The sequence below is a fragment of the Habropoda laboriosa genome, unplaced genomic scaffold (genome assembly GCF_001263275.1).
Source record: "Habropoda laboriosa isolate 0110345459 unplaced genomic scaffold, ASM126327v1 scaffold332, whole genome shotgun sequence".
NCBI lineage: Eukaryota > Metazoa > Arthropoda > Insecta > Hymenoptera > Apidae > Habropoda > Habropoda laboriosa.
The window spans coordinates 42450-66143 of NW_017100453.1; the positions used below are offsets into that span (position 1 = coordinate 42450).

Below are 23694 nucleotides of genomic sequence, written 5' to 3' on the forward strand. Positions count from 1 at the left end.
TGAAAAAAAGCGGTGCCCAAACGGTGTCCACTATTGGACGGTTTCTGATTATCTGAAACAAAAAATTCAAAAGGATTTCTTATTTGTATGCCCTTGGCTATAACCGGTACCAGAATGAAGGAAAGATATTGTAAATTTAAAAAATAACGGCACTTAGAAGATTGAGTTTTGATTTTCATACATTTTCAAAATTAAAAAAAAAATATTTTGAGACAATTGTGGTAGGGGCGATAGCTACATGTATGCTGGACATGTGTGCAGAAGTTGGCCTTAATTGGTGAAGTCGATCTTGAGATATCTTGGACACCATTTCAAAGAACATAGTTCCGAGAAAAACGCAATTAAAGTTTTGCATACAATTTACGCAGTAAAACTTTTACTCACCATCAGTCAGCCAGTCTAGAACCATAGAGTGGACCCTCCTCTGTTTCAAAAAAGTCCTGTACAGCCGCTCTTTCTTCTCGACGATCAGTTCTTGCTTATTTTGAAAACTCACTTGAGCGTCGCTCTGAACAGGTGATGCGAACTTCGTTTCGAGAGTTTACATATGCCTCTGCTTGTTGTCCAGCAGTGGCTCCCCTTACTGACATGACTTTTAAGATTGGTAAAAATCCTTCATTAAATATTATTGCCAGAAAAGTGGCGATTTCCACAATCTTAGCTCCAGAATGGATATCTTTGGGAGCGAAAGTCCATATTATCGCGTTCAAAGACTCACTGTTGTTCTGAGTTTCTGCTCTAATACACCTTTCTAATAACTGATCACTTGATAGGTCCTCATATATAGGTTTTAGGATTTCTAATACTTTATCATTAAGAGGTGGTTTCTCGTGCGTGTAGTTTTCAACTGTACCTGCGGCTTCAGCTTGACGCCACTTACACCAACTATCTTTACCTGGAGGGCAGTTTTGACGTTGTCGCCTTTCATTCGTGGAGCTTTTATGGAAATAGGTGGCCCATATTCCTTTCCTCATTTCTTCCACAGAGTTTGGATTTCTTCGAATAGCTAAGCCGTAATATTTCGTCAGCTCAGCAATGACTTTTTCTGTCAATTTTCCAGTGCCTTTGCCGCCGATGCCTTTATTAGTTTTTCTGGCATTTCGAAGTCTTGTGCCCATCCTTTTCTCGACGTGACCGACGCACTCTTTTTTGGTCACAACAACTTGGTCATAGTTGGTCATATACGTTATATATGGAACTCCATGTTTCTCCTCGGATCTCAGAAACATCTTCGTAATGGCGTCTATTTCCATTTTACTGGCAGTGCCGCTATGATTTCTAGAGCAGTTTTCTTCACGGGTTTCATACCACTCATTATATTTATCCATGTCCTCATCCTTCCGCTTACTCCAAAAACTGCAGCCCTGACAGAAACTACTTTTCACAACAGTATCCAATACTTTTTTCGAATATTTGCCTATGAGGGTAGAGACTCCGAATAAGGAAGAGAATCCTCTCTTTTTCCAAGTCCCGTCTCCCGAAACTGTCAAATAATTTATAATATTTCCAGCTTCTTTATTCAGCTGCATTTCTTCGGAGACTGCACTTTTTAAAATACAGTAATAAATCACAGACGCTGCTAGTATGTACAGTGGCGGCCAGCTACTTAAGACCGCTGTGTAGTTAAGGAAATAAACAGTGCTAATATTTTATTCGTTGTATTTTTCGTATACTAAACTCATATGAAATACATTTTGAAGTATGTTATACCATAATATCGCAATAATTTTATTTACAACACTATTAACTACTAATATAATTAACATTTTCTCAGATTAGGTCGTTATAACAGCGGACAACTACTTAAGACCGATTCGTGTTTTTCATTTTTTGCTTATTTTCACATTACATAGTTGCATCAGATCCTTAGTTACCATCATTGTTGACATGGTTGCGATGGATCACTTCATTCAAGATCGCAAACAATTGTTAATCAGTCAACAATCATGAGTCGAGAGAAGAACATTACTCCTGAACTATGAATTCAAATTATATTATTGAGAGATAAGGGATACTCATTTTCGGCAATTGCTACAAAATTAAATATTTCCAAAACGGCGTGTATACAGGCAATGCAATTTATATCTAAGACAGGATCTGTTTGTAACGTGTCGAGTAAAAGAAGGCCTCGTAATACAACAGCACGAGAAGATCGCATTCTTCACAGCATCTCTGAAGCGGACCATTACAAAACAGCCGAACAAGTTCTCAATGAATCTGGTGTCGAAATTATCAGCAAAATTAGTGTTCGAACAGTGCGAAGAAGATTAAACGAATTTAATCTTATGGGTCGCATCGCTCGCAAGAAGCCACTCATTTCCAAACGAAACCGAATACTTCGTATACAGTTCGCTAAAAATCATCGCAACTGGACAATAGCAGACTGGTCAAAAGTTTTTACCGATGAGTCCAAGTTTAATAGAATGCGGTCAGATGGCAAATTGTATGTTCGACGTCGTGTCAACGAGGAATTTTCGCCAAAATCTATAAAATCAACCGTGAAAGGTGGAGGAGGTTCAGCGAACGTTTGGGGAGCGTTTACGTTACAAGTTGTTGGCCCAATTCATAGAATTGAAGGAATAATGGATCAATACAAATACATTGATATATTAAATGAGGTATTGCTCCCATTTACAAGAAAAATCAAATGTCAGATAACTGGATTTTGCAAGCTGACAATGACCCGAAACACACAGCCCGTAGGTTTAAACAATTTTTATGTCAGCAAAATGTAAACATTTTAACATGGCCCTCTTAATCTTCAGACCTCAATCCTATTGAGATGCTATAGATTGATGTGGAGAAACATGTAAAATATAAAAAGCCCAAAAATTTAAATGAACTGTACGCTGTTATTCGAGAAGGGTGGAATAATATTCCAGTCGAGCGTTGTCGTCGTTTGATTGAGTCTATGCCAAGACGTGAAGAAGTGATACGGCAAAAAGGGAGTGCAACGCGTTACTAACTACTTTTTAAGTTTTATTTTTCCGCAATTACCAAGTTTTATTAATTTTACCTGTATTTATACTATTAGTCTAATTTGGTTTTAAGTAGTTGTCCTCTGCTATAACGACCTAATCTGAGAAAATGTTAAAAATATTTGTAGTTAATAGTGTTGTAAACAAAATTATTGCGATATTATGGTATAACATACTTCAAAATGTATTTCATATGAGTTTAGTATACGGTTATACCTGTAGAAATGTTAAATCAAACTTGGACCGATTAATCGTCGAAGAGCGACAACAAACGATTAATAGGCTACCCGGTCGGTAAGCGTCGGCGGCAAAAAGCCGATTAATAGGCTACCGGTCGGTAAAGTGTTAATATATTTGCACCCCCTGTATGTCGCTGGATGTCTGGTGTTGTTGCAGTTTTTGCAGTGCAGGTTGTCCTTGGGTGCGTCCTCCGGGACCGTGCATTGCCCTTTTTCGTGGTTCTCGTTGCATCTCCTGCACCTAAAAGTCAGGGCGCAATTAGACGCTATGTGTCCTAATTTTAGGCAATTAGTACATTGTATGATGTTGGTTCTTTTTAGTTTTTCCCACCCTACCTTTTGGTAGTTCACATATGTACTTAAGGTTTTTCAAGAGGCTGCAATCACTGTCCGGGGTGAATTGCACCATCAAACATGGAAGAGTTTTGCCGCTGGCCCGGGACCTCGCCGTTTCGAAATTGCTAATTTTTATAGTTTTCAATTTGCCTGGCGCGAATTTGTTTATGTCATTGGCGATTTCGTTGTTATCAGAGGAAACATCGATACCTTTCATTAGGAAGGTGTTTGGCTTCTCTGCTTTCGGTGTGTATGTAAAATATTTGATATTATTACAGTTCAAGATATTCTTCATAGTTTTAAATTCACTAAGAGTTTGTCGCGAAATTCACGACGTTGTTGGCCTTCACGAGCTTGATGGTGTTCTGTGTTGCCGACTCGTGGATGAAGATGGGCGGGGGTTTTGACGATTCCAATGTGTTAAGATTCTAGTGTAACGAAGCGGTTTCTTTGCGTTATTTCAGAATTTTTTATGAGGAACGTATGAAAGTTACTGCTACCCTGTTTTCTTCTGCATACTTAATAACATTTCGATTACACTTTCAATTTTTTTTTCAAAACAAAAACATTATAATTAACTGAAGTGGACCGCTTTGAAGCTGCTCTTGAAAAAAAGCGGTGCCCAAACGGTGTCCACAATTAGACGGTTTCTGATTATCTGAAACAAAAAATTCAAAAGGATTTCTTATTTGTATGCCCTTGGCTATAACCGGTACCAGAATGAAGGAAAGATATTGTAAATTTAAAAAATAACGGCACTTAGAAGATTGAGTTTTGATTTTCATACATTTTCAAAATTAAAAAAAAAATATTTTGAGACAATTGTGGTAGGGGCGATAGCTACATGTATGCTGGACATGTGTGCAGAAGTTGGCCTTAATTGGTGAAGTCGATCTTGAGATATCTTGGACACCATTTCAAAGAACATAGTTCCGAGAAAAACGCAATTAAAGTTTTGCATACAATTTACGCAGTAAAACTTTTACTCACCATCAGTCAGCCAGTCTAGAACCATAGAGTGGACCCTCCTCTGTTTCAAAAAAGTCCTGTACAGCCGCTCTTTCTTCTCGACGATCAGTTCTTGCTTATTTTGAAAACTCACTTGAGCGTCGCTCTGAACAGGTGATGCGAACTTCGTTTCGAGAGTTTACATATGCCTCTGCTTGTTGTCCAGCAGTGGCTCCCCTTACTGACATGACTTTTAAGATTGGTAAAAATCCTTCATTAAATATTATTGCCAGAAAAGTGGCGATTTCCACAATCTTAGCTCCAGAATGGATATCTTTGGGAGCGAAAGTCCATATTATCGCGTTCAAAGACTCACTGTTGTTCTGAGTTTCTGCTCTAATACACCTTTCTAATAACTGATCACTTGATAGGTCCTCATATATAGGTTTTAGGATTTCTAATACTTTATCATTAAGAGGTGGTTTCTCGTGCGTGTAGTTTTCAACTGTACCTGCGGCTTCAGCTTGACGCCACTTACACCAACTATCTTTACCTGGAGGGCAGTTTTGACGTTGTCGCCTTTCATTCGTGGAGCTTTTATGGAAATAGGTGGCCCATATTCCTTTCCTCATTTCTTCCACAGAGTTTGGATTTCTTCGAATAGCTAAGCCGTAATATTTCGTCAGCTCAGCAATGACTTTTTCTGTCAATTTTCCAGTGCCTTTGCCGCCGATGCCTTTATTAGTTTTTCTGGCATTTCCAAGTCTTGTGCCCATCCTTTTCTCGATGTGACCGACGCACTCTTTTTTGGTCACAACAACTTGGTCATAGTTGGTCATATACGTTATATATGGAACTCCATGTTTCTCCTCGGATCTCAGAAACATCTTCGTAATGGCGTCTATTTCCATTTTACTGGCAGTGCCGCTATGATTTCTAGAGCAGTTTTCTTCACGGGTTTCATACCACTCATTATATTTATCCATGTCCTCATCCTTCCGCTTACTCCAAAAACTGCAGCCCTGACAGAAACTACTTTTCACAACAGTATCCAATACTTTTTTCGAATATTTGCCTATGAGGGTAGAGACTCCGAATAAGGAAGAGAATCCTCTCTTTTTCCAAGTCCCGTCTCCCGAAACTGTCAAATAATTTATAATATTTCCAGCTTCTTTATTCAGCTGCATTTCTTCGGAGACTGCACTTTTTAAAATACAGTAATAAATCACAGACGCTGCTAGTATGTACAGTGGCGGCCAGCTACTTAAGACCGCTGTGTAGTTAAGGAAATAAACAGTGCTAATATTTTATACATTGTATTTTTCGTATACTAAACTCATATGAAATATATGAAATACATTTTGAAGTATGTTATACCATAATAACGCAATAATTTTATTTACAACACTATTAACTACTAATATAATTAACATTTTCTCAGATTAGGTCGTTATAACAGCGGACAACTACTTAAGACCGATTCGTGTTTTTCATTTTTTGCTTATTTTCACATTACATAGTTACATCAGATCCTTAATTACCATCATTGTTGACATGGTTGCGATGGATCACTTCATTCAAGATCGCAAACAATTGTTAATCAGTCAACAATCATGAGTCGAGAGAAGAACATTACTCCTGAACTATGAATTCAAATTATATTATTGAGAGATAAGGGATACTCATTTTCGGCAATTGCTACAAAATTAAATATTTCCAAAACGGCGTGTATACAGGCAATGCAATTTATATCTAAGACAGGATCTGTTTGTAACGTGTCGAGTAAAAGAAGGCCTCGTAATACAACAGCACGAGAAGATCGCATTCTTCACAGCATCTCTGAAGCGGACCATTACAAAACAGCCGAACAAGTTCTCAATGAATCTGGTGTCGAAATTATCAGCAAAATTAGTGTTCGAACAGTGCGAAGAAGATTAAACGAATTTAATCTTATGGGTCGCATCGCTCGCAAGAAGCCACTCATTTCCAAACGAAACCGAAAACTTCGTTTACAGTTCGCTAAAAATCATCGCAACTGGACAATAGCAGACTGGTCAACAGTTGTTTTTACCGATGAGTCCAAGTTTAATAGAATGGGGTCAGATGGCAAATTGTATGTTCGACGTCGTGTCATCGAGGAATTTTCGCCAAAATGTATAAAATCAACCGTGAAAGGTGGAGGAGGTTCAGCGAACGTTTGGGGAGCGTTTACGTTACAAGTTGTTGGCCCAATTCATAGAATTGAAGGAATAATGGATCAATACAAATACATTGATATATTAAATGAAGTATTGCTCCCATTTACAAGAAATCAAATGCCAGATAACTGGGGATTTTGCAAGCTGACAATGACCCGAAACACACAGCCCGTAGGGTTAAACAATTTTTATGTCAGCAAAATGTAAACATTATACCATGGCCCTCTCAATCTCCAGACCTCAATCCTATTGAGATGCTATGGATTGATGTGGAGAAACATGTAAAATATAAAAAGCTCAAAAATTTAAATGAACTGTACGCTGTTATTCAAGAAGGGTGGAATAATATTCCAGTCGAGCGTTGTCGTCGTTTGATTGAGTCTATGCCAAGACGTTGTGAAGAAGTGATACGGCAAAAAGGGAGTGCAACGCGTTACTAACTACTTTTTAAGTTTTATGTTTCCGCAATTACCAAGTTTTATTAATTTTACCTGTATTTATAGTATTAGTCTAATTTGGTTTTAAGTAGTTGTCCGCTGTTATAACGACCTAATCTGAGAAAATGTTAAAAATATTTGTAGTTAATAGTGTTGTAAATAAAATTATTGCGATATTATGGTATAACATACTTCAAAATGTATTTCATATGAGTTTAGTATACGAAAAATACAATGAATAAAATATTAGCACTGTTTATTTCCTTAACTACCCAGCGGTCTTAAGTAGCTGGCCGCCACTGTATGTGTTAGAAGCCATACCTTGCCCAATGTCCATCAATCTACAAAATAAATTCAAGCCTTCTCTGCCAATGCCCAACAGTCTCATAACGAACACAATGCGACGGTTGATTTCATACGCATTTTGTATGAATGGAGATGAATTTTTTTTTTTTAATAATAATAATACATCCACAACTGGCCTCTTTTTAAGCCAACCAGCAGATTTGATGTAATCTGGTGTGTCGTGCGTATCTTTTAAGGAAGTGATGTTAGGAAACAAATGTTTTAACAGAAATTGTTTGGTACGAGGGGGAAAATTATGTAGTATAAATATTTTTTTTGTACCGGGTATAGTGGGGGAGATTTCAAAGTCAGTTTAATTTTTTTAAAAGGAATGCTATATTTTTTTATACATAATATGATAGTGTATGTTAAGGGGTTAAGACGAGTCCAACAAGGTGCGAACAAAGTCATTTCCTTTCATGGACGGTAGTAAAATTGCGAAAAACCGGGAGCCGGACCACCATACGTTCCTCACTGTCGTGTGTGTCTCTTGTCTCCTGCTTTTATAAGATAGTGTTTTGATTCACTTTCGTTTATGCTTACGTAGAAGTTCCTTTCGTTTAAATAAGATTTTAATAATAAGTAAAAGTTATGTGGTGTAGCAAGTCTTATTTTGTACAGCAACCCCGTGTGCCATACTTTATCAAAAGCTTGGCTTATGTCCACAAAGGCTGATGAGCATATCTTGCGTTCTTCTAAGTTTTTTTCAATTATGTTTATTAGTCGGTGGATTTGTTGAATTGTGGAGTGTTGTTCTCTAAAGCCAAACTGGTGTTGTGGTACGATATTATTCTCTTTTAAAAAGGGTTTTATCCGTTTTAGCAGTAGCTTCTCCAATAGTTTTGATAGTACAGGGAGCATGGAGATTGGTCTGTAGGATGTCAGTTCATTAGGTGGTTTGTCCGGTTTTGCAACAAGTACGATTTTTGCGTATTTCCACTGAATATGGAAGTATTGTATTCTTATAATCGCATTGTATATTTGGGTTATGGCTACTACTCCCTTCTTGGGTAATTCCTTTAGCACCTTTGCATTTATTAGGTCATAACCTGGAGCTTTTTTACTATTGAGTTTTTGTATATCTCTTCCTACTTCTCTTGGGCTAAAGTGCTTGATAGGTTGATACATTTGCAAAGATGCTAACGTTTGCATGATATCGTCATCCTCTACGTCGGTTATCGTTTCTGTGTTAGGAGTAAAATACCTTAGAGAGGTGTAATGCGAAGATTTCCGCTTTCTGCTTATCGCTTCTAGCCCACGTATTATTTTCTCGACGGACTGGAGCGATGTGTGTTATCGGTCTTTTTATCTTCTTTGTTACGTTCCACAGAGAATAATCATCTTTTGGATGTGCAGAGAGACTCCTTATGTAGTCTTGTATGTTTTGATTTTTTATTCGATATAGGAGCTTTTTTAACTCTTTTGTTATTCTGTTAATTTGGATTTGTCCTCCGGATGTCGAGACATTTGCCATTTACGTCTAGCATTTCTTTTTCTCAGAATTGTTTCTTTTATATGTTTAGGCCAGTTAGATATGCATGTTTTCAGCTTTCTTTTTAATCTCTGGTGTCGATTCCCATGCAGCGTATTGGATATTCGTGATTAGCTCTTCTGTGGCTTCGTCAATGTCGTCTTCAGTTTTTAGTGAGATATTTAGGGATGTATTTCCATCTATTAGGTGTCTGAATTTTTCCCAGTCCGTTTTTGTATTATATAATGAAGGTTTTCTCTCCTTTTCGGATATGCTGGAGAATATTGTTAGGATTACTGGCGAGTGGTCGGACAAAAGATCAAAGCTTGGGTCGACATTGACCTTATTCAATGAGACTCCCTTGGTGACGAAGAAATCTAAGAGGTCTGGAATTTTAGATGTATCTGTAAGCCAATAGATGGGTTTACCGGTGCTTATGTGACTGTATCCTCTTCTTTAGAGTGTTTTATGCAGTTCTCTACCTTTGGGGTTGATAAGTCTCGTCCCCATTGCGGGTGTTTTGCATTGTAGCCTCCTCCTGCTATGAATCTACCTCCTAAAGAATCAAAGAACTTTTCAAATTGTTCCTTTTTTACAGAATGCCGTGGTGGGCAATATATAGCAGCTATTGTCAAGAAACCGCTGGAGTCTTTTATTTTAATACTTGTTGCTTGTAGGTAGTCCTCTTCATATTTATCCATTTCAAGGTGTGGGATTTTTTCACTGATTATCACAGCAGTCCCTCCGTGGATGTTGAGTGTGGTATGTCTTATATTTATAAATACTGAAATAGTTTCTGTCTGTGAAATGAGTCTCTGCCACCAAGAGGATGTCTAATTTTTCTTTGTTGAGAAAGACCTCTATTTCATGGCGATGTTGTGCCAGGCTGTTCGCGTTCCAGAGACCTATTCTTAGTATGTTAATTTTGAATGTTTTTATTACCAAGGAGAGATGTGAGTAGATTGATGATCATGTTGTTTTGATTCATCAGTTGGTTAAACATGACTTCGAACTTACCCAGGAATTGAACAACCATTGCACCAGTGTTGTTTTCTGCTTCGTTATTGTTTCTACAAATATTTTTAACATTTTCTCAGATTAGGTCGTGATAACAGCGGACAACTACTTAAGACCGATTCGTGTTTTTCATTTTTTGCTTATTTTCACATTACCCTATCGTTGGCTTGTTGTGAGGTACCTCTCACGTTGCTTCAGCGTAGCTTACATTTTGCCTTGCTATTTGGCTACGGAATGGGCGTTCTGTTTTTACTGGATTATTCCTTGTTCTTTGCAGCTCCTTGTATACGTTGCAACCCTTATAACTAGTTGGGTGTGAGCCGCCGCATAGAGCATATTTAGGTGGAGGGTCTTTACTTTTAGTACATTCTCCTGTTGGGTGATTATCAGCACATTTTACACATGAATAAGCTTTTGTGCGACCGTATTCCTGACATCTATGGCATTGCGGAATTTCTCTCTTTTTCCGTGTGATTTTTGTTCCTAGTAGAGATTTTAGCTCGTAAATGTCCTTGTTATTCTCACCTGGTTCTTGATCAATGACGAAAAGTAGCAATGGTTGTTTTGTTTTCCAGTTTCGAATATTTACGACGTTACATATTGTCCACCAGAGTGCACTCGAGCGATATCATTGCGATTATTTCACTGCGATTTCTTTGGTGATTATTTTCTTTGAGTTCGTGCACAATGGCTGAAGATCAGCAGGTAGCGGTGCCCTCAACGTCGTCAAGACCTAGTGGCGTTGGAGATTGGATAAAGTCCTACTTTGGTAAGGCCCTATCAAAGGACGAGATTACGGAACAACTGGACTTGATTGAGCGTGAACGAAAGCTCGTAGAAGTCATACGCGAGGCAATATTCAGCAATGCCGAGGCCTTCTTACGTGCCAAAACTTTTGGCAAGAAGATTGATAACAACTACTTCGCCTATTGTACGACATTGCTGCATGAGTACTTCGCTAAAAAAAAGATCGAAAACTTCGAACTGTAGGCCGACATAATTGAACAGGTAATCCCTGTTCATATGAACAACAAGCTTCGAACGCAGCCACTTCACACCATTGAAACGGAGGAGCGCGCCATGGAGTACAACTGTGAGATAGAAGGCAGGGTTCCCAAATTTAGCTGGTGGAACCCATTCAGCCGGTATTTAATCTCCGTTAATGACTGCCTGGTAAACTACCAAGCCCCCATGCCCAGATGGCGGTCATTCAATTGGAAACCGGTTATGTGGATGGGTATCGGCGCGGTCGGGACCAATCTGATCGCCCGATATTGCATTTCCCGAGTCTTCTCCGACACAGGAACTTCTATTACTATCCCGTGTGCGCCACAACAACCCACGCTGCCTATGCCAACCGACACCAACCTGTGCTCTTGCCCGAGTACAATAAGGTGCGTGTCAGACAAACTTTTAGACACTTGCTCAAGTTTGTTAAGAAAGGCAGCCCATGGAGTAAAGACCGGTATTGCGAAAGCCTGGAGCCGGTTAGTAAGCGAGCTATGTACGAGCGAGTCCTCACCACCATCAGAACAGGTGGAAAGGTTTATAGCTCGATTAGACCTTTCACGAAGATAGAGAAAACATCTCTCTCTAAATACAAGGCACCAAGAATGATACAGGCTCGTGATCCAACATTCAACATTAAGTATGGTCGTTTCATTAAACCATTAGAACATAGCATAACAAAACATGGCAAGTATAAATTCAATTTTGGCAAAGGAAATACAATCGTTTATTTTGTTACTCGTCCCGGCGGCAGCGGTTCGGCGGGTACGTCGCGATGGTCGGTAAAGGAAAAACTGTCCGGAGGTGTAGGTGTACTGGGTTTTTATATTGTTAGGATAGGGAGACAGAAGTAGCGATAGATAAAGATAGAAGTGGAGAAAGTGGTGGAAACGGAAAATTCGTGGAAAGCGGGCCGTTCGTCCTCGTGCGAACCTGGATGCCACATGTGCGCTTCTTAGGCCACTCGAGGACGAAAGCAAGTCTTAACCCGGGGAGAGACAAAAGAACGGAAACTAAAATCTGATGGAGTTGGAAAAGAGAAAGTTCGCGTGGAAGAATAGAACGAGGTTCGGTAAGGATTTGTTGACGACGACGTACCCGCCACAGTATTTTGAATCCTATACTTTGTAGCTTGTCTTTTATGTCGTCTGTTGGTATGGTAGCGTGCAGGTTTTTGATTACCACTCTATATGCTCTTTCCTCTCTCGGTTGATACGTGTAGGACTCTACATTACCTTGCTTGAGAAGATGTACAGTAAAAGTTCTATAAGAGTTTTTTCGGATCTACGCCATGACTGTTCATGGTCTATCCCCACCACAAGGGGGGACCACCCTTGAACCAGGCAAGCGACTAATGTGACACGGTCACGGTATCTCCTTATCGCATTCGGTGGCGGCATGTCCGTGAGACAATACTAACAAAACTACAAAAGTAGTTTGTTATTTTCAATTTTTCGTTAATAAATATTTCATCAAAATATTGGTGAGATTTTCCTGATTAAAATGATACCAAACACGATATTGTTACAAAATTTGGTTGTGTCGATTGGGGCTTGTGAATCTTCCTTTGCCCGCTACGTTCATTTCACTGTTTACATCACAGAATGTGATTAGCCAGTGTTTTTCGTTAATAATTCAAAAATGAAGCTTCAACCAACATTTTGGTAAAGGGAAAAGTTGTTCAGAGTCACTCTAGCAACCCCCCATTTCCGGGTGCTACACTCTTTACGAAACACCCCGTATGTGTACCTTTTATATTTTATAATTATACACAGTTAAAAATGACTCTGGAACTCAATAGTCTGTCCAGCATCAGCGAATGTAGGACATAACATTGTCAATTAAACATTAAACTGATTTATTTATTATATAAAGACATATAATCTGCTCTATGAAATTTTTGTCTCTATTCGAGACTAGTAACATTTTTCATGATAGTTAGTTGATAGTTGCTGTACGAATTTGAATTTATTTGGATGATAAAATGCCATTATCTATATGAGTGCTGTTTGTTAATGAAGAGTTTGTGTCCATTAATAGACAAATTTTTTGAACCGATGAAGTGTTCCTATTTAATACATGCGGAACATCTTAATTGAAGCATACGTCTTGAAAAAATATAAAATATTTCATTTCCATTTTTTAGATGCGCCGTTGCACTTAGAAAAAAGTAAAATTTCTCGTTTACAACTGTTTTCTATCTCTGTCTAAAGAAGAGATTCAGTCTAATTAAATTTTAATACATATACGGTATAAAATTTCAGATCTTCCAGAAGGAATTTTGAAGAGGAACTAGGGGAATTAGAGATTTGTCAATTGAATCTCAGTAGCCTTACGAGCATTAAGAAGTGTGCGCAGCGTTTATTAACAAGTGAATCGACTATTCATATATTAATTAACAATGCAGGAGTATTTTTGCATCCATTTGAAAAAACTGAAGATGGTTTCGAGACACATTTTCAAGTTAATTATTTAGGGCATTTTCTGTTAACACTTTTGTTGTTACCAAAAATACAAAAATCTGCACCTGATTCTAAAATAATTAACGTTTCATCTTTAATACACAAATGTAAGTAACCGTACAAATTACACTGATTTTAATTCCCAAATTAAGAGGCAAAACTATAGGGGCCTAAGAGTGCGTTGTACTTATCGCAGCGTCCAAAAAAACAATCATAATATCATAGATCATGGGAATGCTTTATTTCCTATATACAGTACAATGACCGCACTTATGGTTCTTCATTAGATGATTATTGAAAACAGAAAATTGAATGAAACATAGATAAATCGCGGACATTCTTAGCTAATAAATTCGCCTTTGTTCAATATAAATTTAAACAAATATATCTTAATGCACTATTCGTGCTTTTCTTTCGTGAAATTTTCCATTTTGCTTCAAGGAATTATGAATTTAGAACTCATTCCGTATATACTGCACTTAGAACAACTTTTCCATGTTTCTTTTAATAATACACTGGCGTGTCGAAGAGTACCGTATGGATTGTTTCATACTTCTCGCCATCCTGTAGATTGTTTTATGCAATAAAATTTAAGAATTAAAAAGTTATGTTTATAAAATTTACTTGCAGCATTAATTGAATTTTTCTATCATAGACGGCGATATACACTTTGAGGATTTAAATTTGGAGCGCCATTATTCTCCTGTTAAAGCTTACAGTCAAAGTAAGCTGGCTAATATATTATTTACTAAGGAATTGGACAGAAAATTAAAAAGTAAGTAATAAATGAAAAAATAACTAAGAACATCCATCTTAAGTATAGTTGGGGCCACGATATAGCGAGGTCGTAAATTAAACTCTCAAGAATCGGCATCGATTGATGTTGCGGCACTCAAGGCCGTGTGTTGCAGTCTGTTTGAGGGTTCCAACAATAAACGAATGGTAGCATATGATTTGGTACTTCAAGTAGAAAATGGTATTTCATTTACAAATGGAAAATATGTTAATATTAAAGCTACACAATCCTTTTGCATTTTCTATCTGCATCTTGTAACCGTACTTCCAAATGCGGCTTTTCCCAGAAGAAAAAAACCCTAAATTGTCCTAGCTGAACTCAATTTTCAGTAAATATATTAGAATCAGTTTGACTTTCGCTGGATAGAAGAATTCTTTGTACGGTCCTGACCATGGTTTCAAGTACTTATCTGCTCGTATCTCTGTCAATTTTCGGGTACCGGCAGCTAAAACATGTTTACTTTGACGCCTAACCGATTTTACGACCTCGCTATATCGTGGCCCCGACTATAAACCATATCGGATCACAATACGCGCGATGAAAGAATAAAGACGAGATCGATGGGCAATATTGTGAACGGTGACAAAGAGACCAAGGACTCGGAGAAAATACTTTAACGGAGAATGTGCACGATCTTTTTTTATGCATGGGATCTAGTGGCATTCGCAAAGCGATTGCAACATCCATGCTTACCCTTGTCATTGTCAGCTTACAAAAGGTATAGCAGGATAAGGGGTCCGAAAGTACCCTTAAACCAAATTGGTCTCGCGATGGACCATTCGATAGCGTGTCGAAAGGAAACATTTGACACCAAGTTTTAACCTTTTATCTCGATCGAGGGTGGGGTGATAATTAAAGGGAAAATTCGGATTATTAGTTTTTGCTCCATTTTACCTATTTAGTGACATACAAAAATTTTGAAAAAAATCTGGACGTTGCATATACAAGGTGATTCACCTAAATTCACAGAAATAGTTTATGAAGTGTTTCATGATTTGTTTTTTTTCTATATTGTTTTTATACTGTTACGTGTTACGCTTTGTGTCCTCACACGGAGCGTAATATTGGTTTGTGATCGACCGGTCGGAACATTCAACGTATGTGGTTGATACGTCATACTCCAACAAGTCCGATAGGATTGGAACCTTCGACGTATGTGGCTAATACATCGTTCTCCGAAGGATGGAATGGTTGGAAGGTTGTGAGGACAGTGCGTACCGTAATGTTGGCTATATCTCCAGCAGTAAAGATATATCCTTGCGAGTTTAGCTGATTCGTTACTAATGTTACAGAGGAGATGGTTAATTGAATATAGGCAGATGTAATTCTGCAGTAACTATATTCTAATAATAATATTTGAGTTTACAAAAGTTTACAATGGTCTAAAGATAAAGTATACTGGTCGATTCTTGACTGAGCAAGAATCTTCCTTCTTGACTTTACACGAGTATGCGGGGGAGTCGTAGACAAGTACTGTCCGACAAACTTAAAGTGAAGCCTCTGACGTCACACAGGGCCTAAAAGTAGGAGACGTAGGGAAATTTGCGACGGCTCGCTGTTAGTAAGCCACTAGGGATAGAATAAGGCTATCGCACTTACTCTTCTACGAACAATAGATGACGATCGGGTCTCATTCGAGCAGTCGGTAAACAGATGAGCAGTCGATAATTGACCAGAATGATATTTTCAAGCGCTTGAAAAAAAATTAAGTTTACGTTGCGCAGACACCATAAACAGGCGAACAGATGTTTGTGCGACGCCAAACGACGTGCATCATAGTAAACTTTATGTTTTTATCCCATGTTCCCAAAATTTCTCTATTATTTCGATAAGCTTATTTTACAGGTTAAAATTCAAGCAATCCAATGGTATTTTTTCAAAATTATTCTATGAGTGGGAACAGTGTCAAATTAGCAATTGAAACTTTAGCAGCGATTATTGCTCTGAAATGAGCCCAAGGTCGAAATATTATCTTTAAACGAAGCAGAAATATTACGGTTAAAGTGACGACATGTCGTCTGATTTTGTCAAATTTTTCAAAATTTTAACATTAAATAGTGGCTGTTTGATGGCTTTTATTGGCTGTAAAAAGAGGCTGCCGGTCTGTGGTGGCACGCTATTTTTCATTGCAGCCAGAAATTTTTTAGCTCCTTAAGCAATTATTTAATGCGCCGAGATGTACTTTTATTATTCAGGAATAGGAAAAAAATATTTACATTTGAGTTTTCTAACTGTTAAAAAATATTAATACATTTCCTGAGGCTTCCTTTACAATAACAATTTATTGTGTATGGGTCGCTTAGACATTAACGTCTGCGCTATTAAATATGTCTTACGCGCCAACGTAGGTAAGAGGACAAGGCGACCAAATAATTTTTAGTTTTCCGTTCTTCTATCAGCGTGTTACAATATCGACAGCTGACTTAAATTCGTGTGTCTAAACCATTTACCTACAACGCAACTTCCCCTCAAACGCCCGCAGTGTAAGACCCAAGAGTAGTGGGGATGACCTGAATCGCCTATTTTGCCTCCATTTTGCTAGGCTGTGACGTCAGAGGCTTCACTTTAGGTTTGTCGGACATTATGTCTAGTTGACACTTATGAAATAAGTATTAAATTCGGTTGCTTGAAAGGGAGTTCAGCCCCATCTTGCCTGTGTCGAACGGCGACTATACGAATACTGCTCTACTTTAATGTTCAGAGTGACTCTGCCCCAGAGCATCGGAAATCATGCCCTTATATGCCCCAAAAATCTGTATTTTTGGTGGTGGGGGCCCTAGTTGTCCGTCGAGAACGAAATGCGTTCGTTTATTCTATCTCAAGGGTCTTCTAGGGGGTGCGCGCTAGGCGGAAGTCTCGGCGCCGCCGTGTCGGCTAGTCTGCGTACGTAACAATGCATAAAGTTTTGAAGGTCACCATAAGTAAATAAATATTAAGATGTAATATGTCCAAAATGAGTATTTATTGAGATATTTACGATAGTATTTCTATTTTAGTGAAATAGAATTTACGCAAAAATACGCAGAAGCATATTTCTTTACCCGTAAATTTAGTGACTTATGTTCTTAATAAATTCCAATTAAGTGAAATGGTAAATACAGACTACCAGTATGTGAAAGGAGCAGTGAAAAATGTAAATAATAAGTTTGCTGTTAGGTGGAAAAAGTGTAACCGTACAGTGTCATCTTTTCTCACCGCGAATGGCTGGATGGCATTGAGATCTTAATATCAACTGAATCCCCTGCAGGAAGTAAAAGAGGGGTCGACCATCAGAAGATTTCAATGAAGCTAGTGATCGATCTAAAAAGCAAAAGATTTCATCTTCAATAGATAACTATAGTACAGAAGAATTATCATTTGCAGCAACTAGCATAAGAAAATCTGGCAGAAAGGACGCTGTACTAATGGTGCAAATTATTTACAGCAAACTCTCCAAAGAAAGCAACCACAATTTAAAAAAGCCATTACGCCGGAAAACTTATTCCATCCAATTAAATATACGCCAGAAGAGGCTCTGCCCTGTACGTTGATGGATGCTTTACGAAACATTTGTACAAGATGATGAGAGGTGGAGCTAAAGCATGCAATGTTGATATATATCCAATTAGATTTTTAATAGTTTAAGAATTATTTATTAAATACTAGAATAATATATAAAGAAAAATGCATCGACGCCGTACATGCCGCGCACATTCTGCGAGACGCTAACAACGGACTGGGTTTCGGACAAAGGAAAAAACAAAAACGAATCGCAACACACTCATATCACCCAGGCACATTTATCACGCGAATACATGCGGAACACGAAAATGCTTAACAAAGGGAAGGCACAGGTGTGGAAATCGCTTTTGGAACGGCATTATGTGAAAGTTGTAGTACACATGTAGTGTTACAAAAGCCTCATAGGTATCTTCAGAATGAGCCTTCGTTTGTTAGATATTTTAATTTAAACATTTGTATGAACTTAGTAACTCAGGTACGTGGCACATGTATCCAAGAAGGTGTCGTGTTTGCGGCGGTTGGGCGTTTGCCTAGGGTTCAAATCCAGCAGGAGTAAGAAGTTTTTCTTTTCTTTCCTTTCTTTTTTTTAAATTACCTTTACCGTAAAAGTATTCTTATTATATATAATGGTTTTCATAATACATATTATAGATTATCCTACACAAATTTCAAAGTTAAAAATGCTTTTAAATCATAACATATTATTCTAATCGCTTCATATACATGCTGGGGTGACTCTGAACAACTTTTTCCTTTACCAAAATGTTGGTTGAAGCTTCGTTTTTGAATTATTAACGAAAAACACTGGCCAATCGAGCGCGCGCTCAACCACGAGAGCGTTGGCTCTCAACCGCGCTCGGTCGTGGTCGTGAACAAACGTATTGGCACAGCGTGGGTATCGAGGGAAGCGTGCGGCAAATGTTACATCATTTTAAATTAAGAATAATGTGGAATTATTCGTTATTCATGAAAAACAAATAAATTAATAAGTCCTTTAATAACTATGTTCGATACTTTTATTCGTCATCCGAAAGGAATAAAGTGTTTTATTACTTATGAAAAACTTACCCATTCGTCCACGAATTAATCTGCTTCGATGGAAGTGGGTCGTTGATACTGGGTCATTGTGCCGATCCTGACCTTTCAAAGCAACCCTCAACAGGGGAGTATAATAAGAATATTTTTATGGTAAAGATACTTAAAAAAAAAGAAAGAAAAGAAAAAAAATTTTCTTACTCCTGCTAAATTCGAACTCCAGCTAAACGTGTGGTAGACAAACCCTCTATTTCTTTTTTTTAATAGTTGCTTTATTCATAGACGTGTTCTGCAGTAATTACAACGCTTACAGGTAGTGAATGTTACGTACGCAGACTAGCCGACACGGCGGCGCCGAGACATCCGCCTAGAGCTCACCCCTTGAGATAAAGTAAACGAACGCGCTTCGGTCTCATGGGAAAATTAGGGCCCCCACCACCCAAAAAATACAAATTTTGGAGTATATAAGGGCATGATTTTCGGGGCTCTGGGGCAGTCTCAGTTCAGAGTTACCCGGAACGTTAAAGTAGCACAGTATCTGTCTAGTCATCGTTCGACACGAGCAAGATCGGGCTCAATTCCCTTTCGAGCAACCCAGTATAATACTAAATTCGTAAGTGTCAACTAGACATACTTGTCTACGACGTCCTCGCGTACTCATCGTGTAATGTCGAGAAGGAAGATTCTTGCTCGCAAACGGATAAATGCCAATTTCTACGGAAGGAAGTAACATATTTAGGACACATAGTCTCAGCCGATGGAGTGAAACCGGATCCCAGAAACCTACAAGCAGTGAAGGGATTCCCCACACCAAAAACACAGAAAAATATCCAACAATTCCTAGGTTTAACAGGATATTACCGACGATTCATTCAGGATTATTCAACTAAAGCTAGACCACTAATTAAACTACTAGGAAAAGGAGTGCGATTCAATTGGACATCGGAGCAACAAACCAGCTTCGAAGAACTGCGGAACGAACTGTGCACACAGCCAATCCTTCAATACCCGGATTTTAGTCAACCATTCATCATCACATCGTTTACCACACACCAAGCTTTTCCATCCTTTGGAGAACGGCGTATATACCACGTACGCCGACGGTTCCAATCCTATCGGACTTGTTGGGGAACGACGTATATACCACGTACGTTGAATGTTCTGACCGGTCCACCTTGGTTTATGCAGCCCAGTACTTCAGACCATATGTCTTCGGAAGAAAATTCACCCTGGTCACCGATCACAGACCTCTCGTCTGGTTACACTCAGTAAAGGACCCCACATCGCGTTTAGTCAAGTGGAAGCTAAAATTGTTGGAATACGAATATGAAGTTGTACACAAAGCCGGAAAAACTAACAAAAACGCAGACGCATTATCCCGCAACCCCGTCTGTTTACCACTTATACCAAGAGGAGACAAAGAATTCAAAATCCATATTCCATCACCAAGGTCACAAGAAAACACGATCGGAAACCGCATCAGACTTCTGCGAAGAAACCAGGACAGCCCGCGATACGTTGAACAGGACGACACCACATCCGAAGAGGAAACGACGCCGAAGAGAAGGAAAATCTCAACTCAAACAAACAAAGGGAGAGTAATCACAAAAAGATCGCCTCAAAACAAATCATTACTACCCACTATTTCCCACGAAAAAATTTTGGAGGACGAAACCACATTAAATAGCGAAATACTTCCAGTTGCACACTCATCACCACAAGACCCAAGCCTCAATAAATCAATCCTTTCGTACAGCAATAATAGGATTAACCCAGTAGGCCTGGAAAACGAGAAGCTAATTTCTTTTAACGAATCAACTCTAAACCCAAGCGAACAAGAGACAGTTATTACAGCCGAGCTGCCTGGCCCAATCTACGCGCACCGCAATACGGGACAGGTACGGCGATAACGCAAGATACATCCACGACATGGAACAGGATGTATTGGAAAACTTCCTCGACGGACTACCAGACCGCATAGCCTGGAGGACGTCAACCCTTAATAAACAAATCAGCACACTTGACGACGCCTTCGACGCGGTACTTCAAGTGGGTCAACGGCTGGGAAAACGCCGAAAAAATTACGGCGAGGAGAGCCCCCGCCGTGAAGGCCAACGACGGTCAACAGTGGCTTACCCGCAATCACCTTCGCCTCACCGACGAAGATTCCGAGAGGGTAGCACATCTGCGTCGGAAAACGAATACGAAGAACGACCAAGGAGAACGCAAGCATTCCCCTTAAGAAGAAGCCCTTCTCAAGACAATAAACATCCCAGGAAGGAAAGAGGAAAATTTCACCCCTTTCCCGGGGATCTACGTACCAGGGAAATGGACCCAGACATCGCGACCACGCAAGACCAACGCAGCGACATCGACCAGGGATCAGGGAGAAGGAGCCCCAGAGTACATCTGGGAGAATGGCCTCCTCCTAGCACTCATCACGGACGACAACATACGGGGGTGGATGCCCGGCCAATCTTGCAAACGCCAGAGGACTGGAGGGGATGCAGGGTAAAGTTCTGAGTATATAAGGCCCAGCAAGGACCACCGAAGCATCAATCGTCAAGATGTGCTGCCTGAAAAACCAAGCCTCAGCAAGAACAGCGCGCCTCCAGCAGTACCTCATGATGCTGGCAACGGCGTTTTGTACGAAGAGAACATTCTACACCACCATGACGGACGACGTCATTTGCGTAAAATGCGCAAAAAATACTCCGACGACAGGCGAGGAGTTCAAACAACACCATCCGGCCCGTTGGGAATCGACGTTTAATTGCAGTAAATGCAGAGAGACGGTAGCAGTGAATCGCAGGGCTACGGAGTGCGAGGACTGCAGGGAAGCGCTGCTGCAGAGCCTACCGAAACCAGCGCAACCCCCCAAACGGCCACAACTATCGCAGTCCGCAGCTGAAGACCGGGAATTCCAAGAGATGCTGGACGCGAACTGGTGCTCAAGCAGCATAATGAAACATCAGGACAAAATAAAACCAGCATACCTATCAGAAGATTCATCCGACTAAATTTTTTTACAGATCATGCTGTACTTCACAATTTTCATGGGACTCGCGTGTGCGACCGAGGATTTCTACATTAAATCCTTGAAAGAAAACACGGGACTCTTTTACGAGGGTATACAACCCTTACGGACCTACCACCTGCAGTGGCGCCTAGTAACCGCGCTAGAGGTACGAAGCTACCTGAACCGGCAGCCGCAGGTCGAAACGCACGTGGCACAAGCCAACCGCATATGCGACGAGCACAATATCACCCGCTGCGCTTCCAAGGAATACGGAACACAATTACTAAGACGGTTGCAAGACACCAAAAGGTACGGCGAAATGCTCAGGGCAACAATAGAAGATTTACCACGCAATAAACGGAGTGCACCGCTCGCATTCGTCGGACAAATAAGCAAAATCCTATTCGGCACGCTCTCAGAAGAGGACACCGGACCATAGCGGTCCAAACAGGCCACCAGGGTCAATGGATCCAGGAAGCAAGACGGTGATCCCTGGTACGTCCCAAGGAAAATTTCACCCCTTTCCCGGGGATCTACGTACCAGGGAAATGGACCCAGACATCGCGACCACGCAAGACCAACGCAGCGACATCGACCAGGGATCAGGGAGAAGGAGCCCCAGAGTACATCTGGGAGAATGGCCTCCTCCTGGCGTTCATCACTGACGATAACATACGGGGGTGGATGCCCGGCGAATCCCACAAACGCCAGAGGACTGGAGGGGATGCGGGATAGATTTTTGAGTATATAAGGCCCAAGCGAGGACCACCGAAACATCAATTGTCAAGATGTGCCTCCTAAGAAACCAAGCCTCGACAAGAACAGCGCGCCTCCAGCATTACCTTATAATGCTGGCAACAACGACGTTTTGTACAACGAGAACGTTTTACACCAGCATGACTGACGATGTCATTTGCGCAAGAAATACTCCGACGACAGGCGAGGAGTTCAACGAGCACCACCCGGCCCGTTGGGACATCCGACTAAATTTTTTTACAGATCATGCTGTACTTCACAATTTTCATGGGACTCGCGTGTGCGACCGAGGATTTCTACATTAAATCCTTGAAAGAAAACACGGGACTCTTTTACGAGGGTATACAACCCTTACGGACCTACCACCTGCAGTGGCGCCTAGTAACCGCGCTAGAGGTACGAAGCTACCTGAACCGGCAGCCGCAGGTCGAAACGCACGTGGCACAAGCCAACCACATATGCGACGAGCACAATATCACCCGCTGTGCTTCCAAGGAATACGGGCCACAATTACTAAGACGGTTGCAAGACACCAAAAGGTACGGCGAAATGCTCAGGGCAACAATAGAAGATTTACCACGCAATAAACGGAGTGCACCGCTCGCATTCGCCGGACAAATAAGCAAAATCCTATTCGGCACGCTCTCAGAAGAGGACACCGGACCATAGCGGTCCAAACAGGCCACCAGGGTCAATGGATCCAGGAAGCAAGACGGTGATCCCTGGTACGTCCCAAGGAAAATTTCACCCCTTTCCCGGGGATCTACGTACCAGGGAAATGGACCCAGACATCGCGACCACGCAAGACCAACGCAGCGACATCGACCAGGGATCAGGGAGAAGGAGCCCCAGAGTACATCTGGGAGAATGGCCTCCTCCTGGCGCTCATCACTGACGACAACATACGGGGGTGGAAGCCCGGCCAATCCCACAAACGCCAGAGGACTGGAGGGGATGCGGGATAGATTTTTGAGTATATAAGGCCCAAGCGAGGACCACCGAAACATCAATTGTCAAGATGTGCCTCCTAAGAAACCAAGCCTCGACAAGAACAGCGCGCCTCCAGCATTACCTTATGATGCTGGCAACGACGTTTTGTACAACGAGAACGTTTTACACCAGCATGACTGACGATGTCATTTGCGCAA

The 23694-nt window shown here is 40.3% G+C and overlaps 1 protein-coding gene across 1 annotated transcript in view; it reads left to right on the forward strand.

Moving 5' to 3' along the window:
• Positions 1-11160: 11160 nt before the first annotated feature.
• The window catches only part of LOC108575904 (retinol dehydrogenase 12-like), a 26653-nt gene continuing 14119 nt past the window's right edge, over positions 11161-23694 (forward strand). Inside the window, exons 1-3 of the mRNA XM_017938837.1 lie at positions 11161-11456; positions 13242-13546; positions 14095-14214. Of these exons, the coding sequence (XP_017794326.1) occupies positions 11161-11456; positions 13242-13546; positions 14095-14214 (721 nt within the window). The remainder of the gene's footprint in view (positions 11457-13241; positions 13547-14094; positions 14215-23694) is intronic.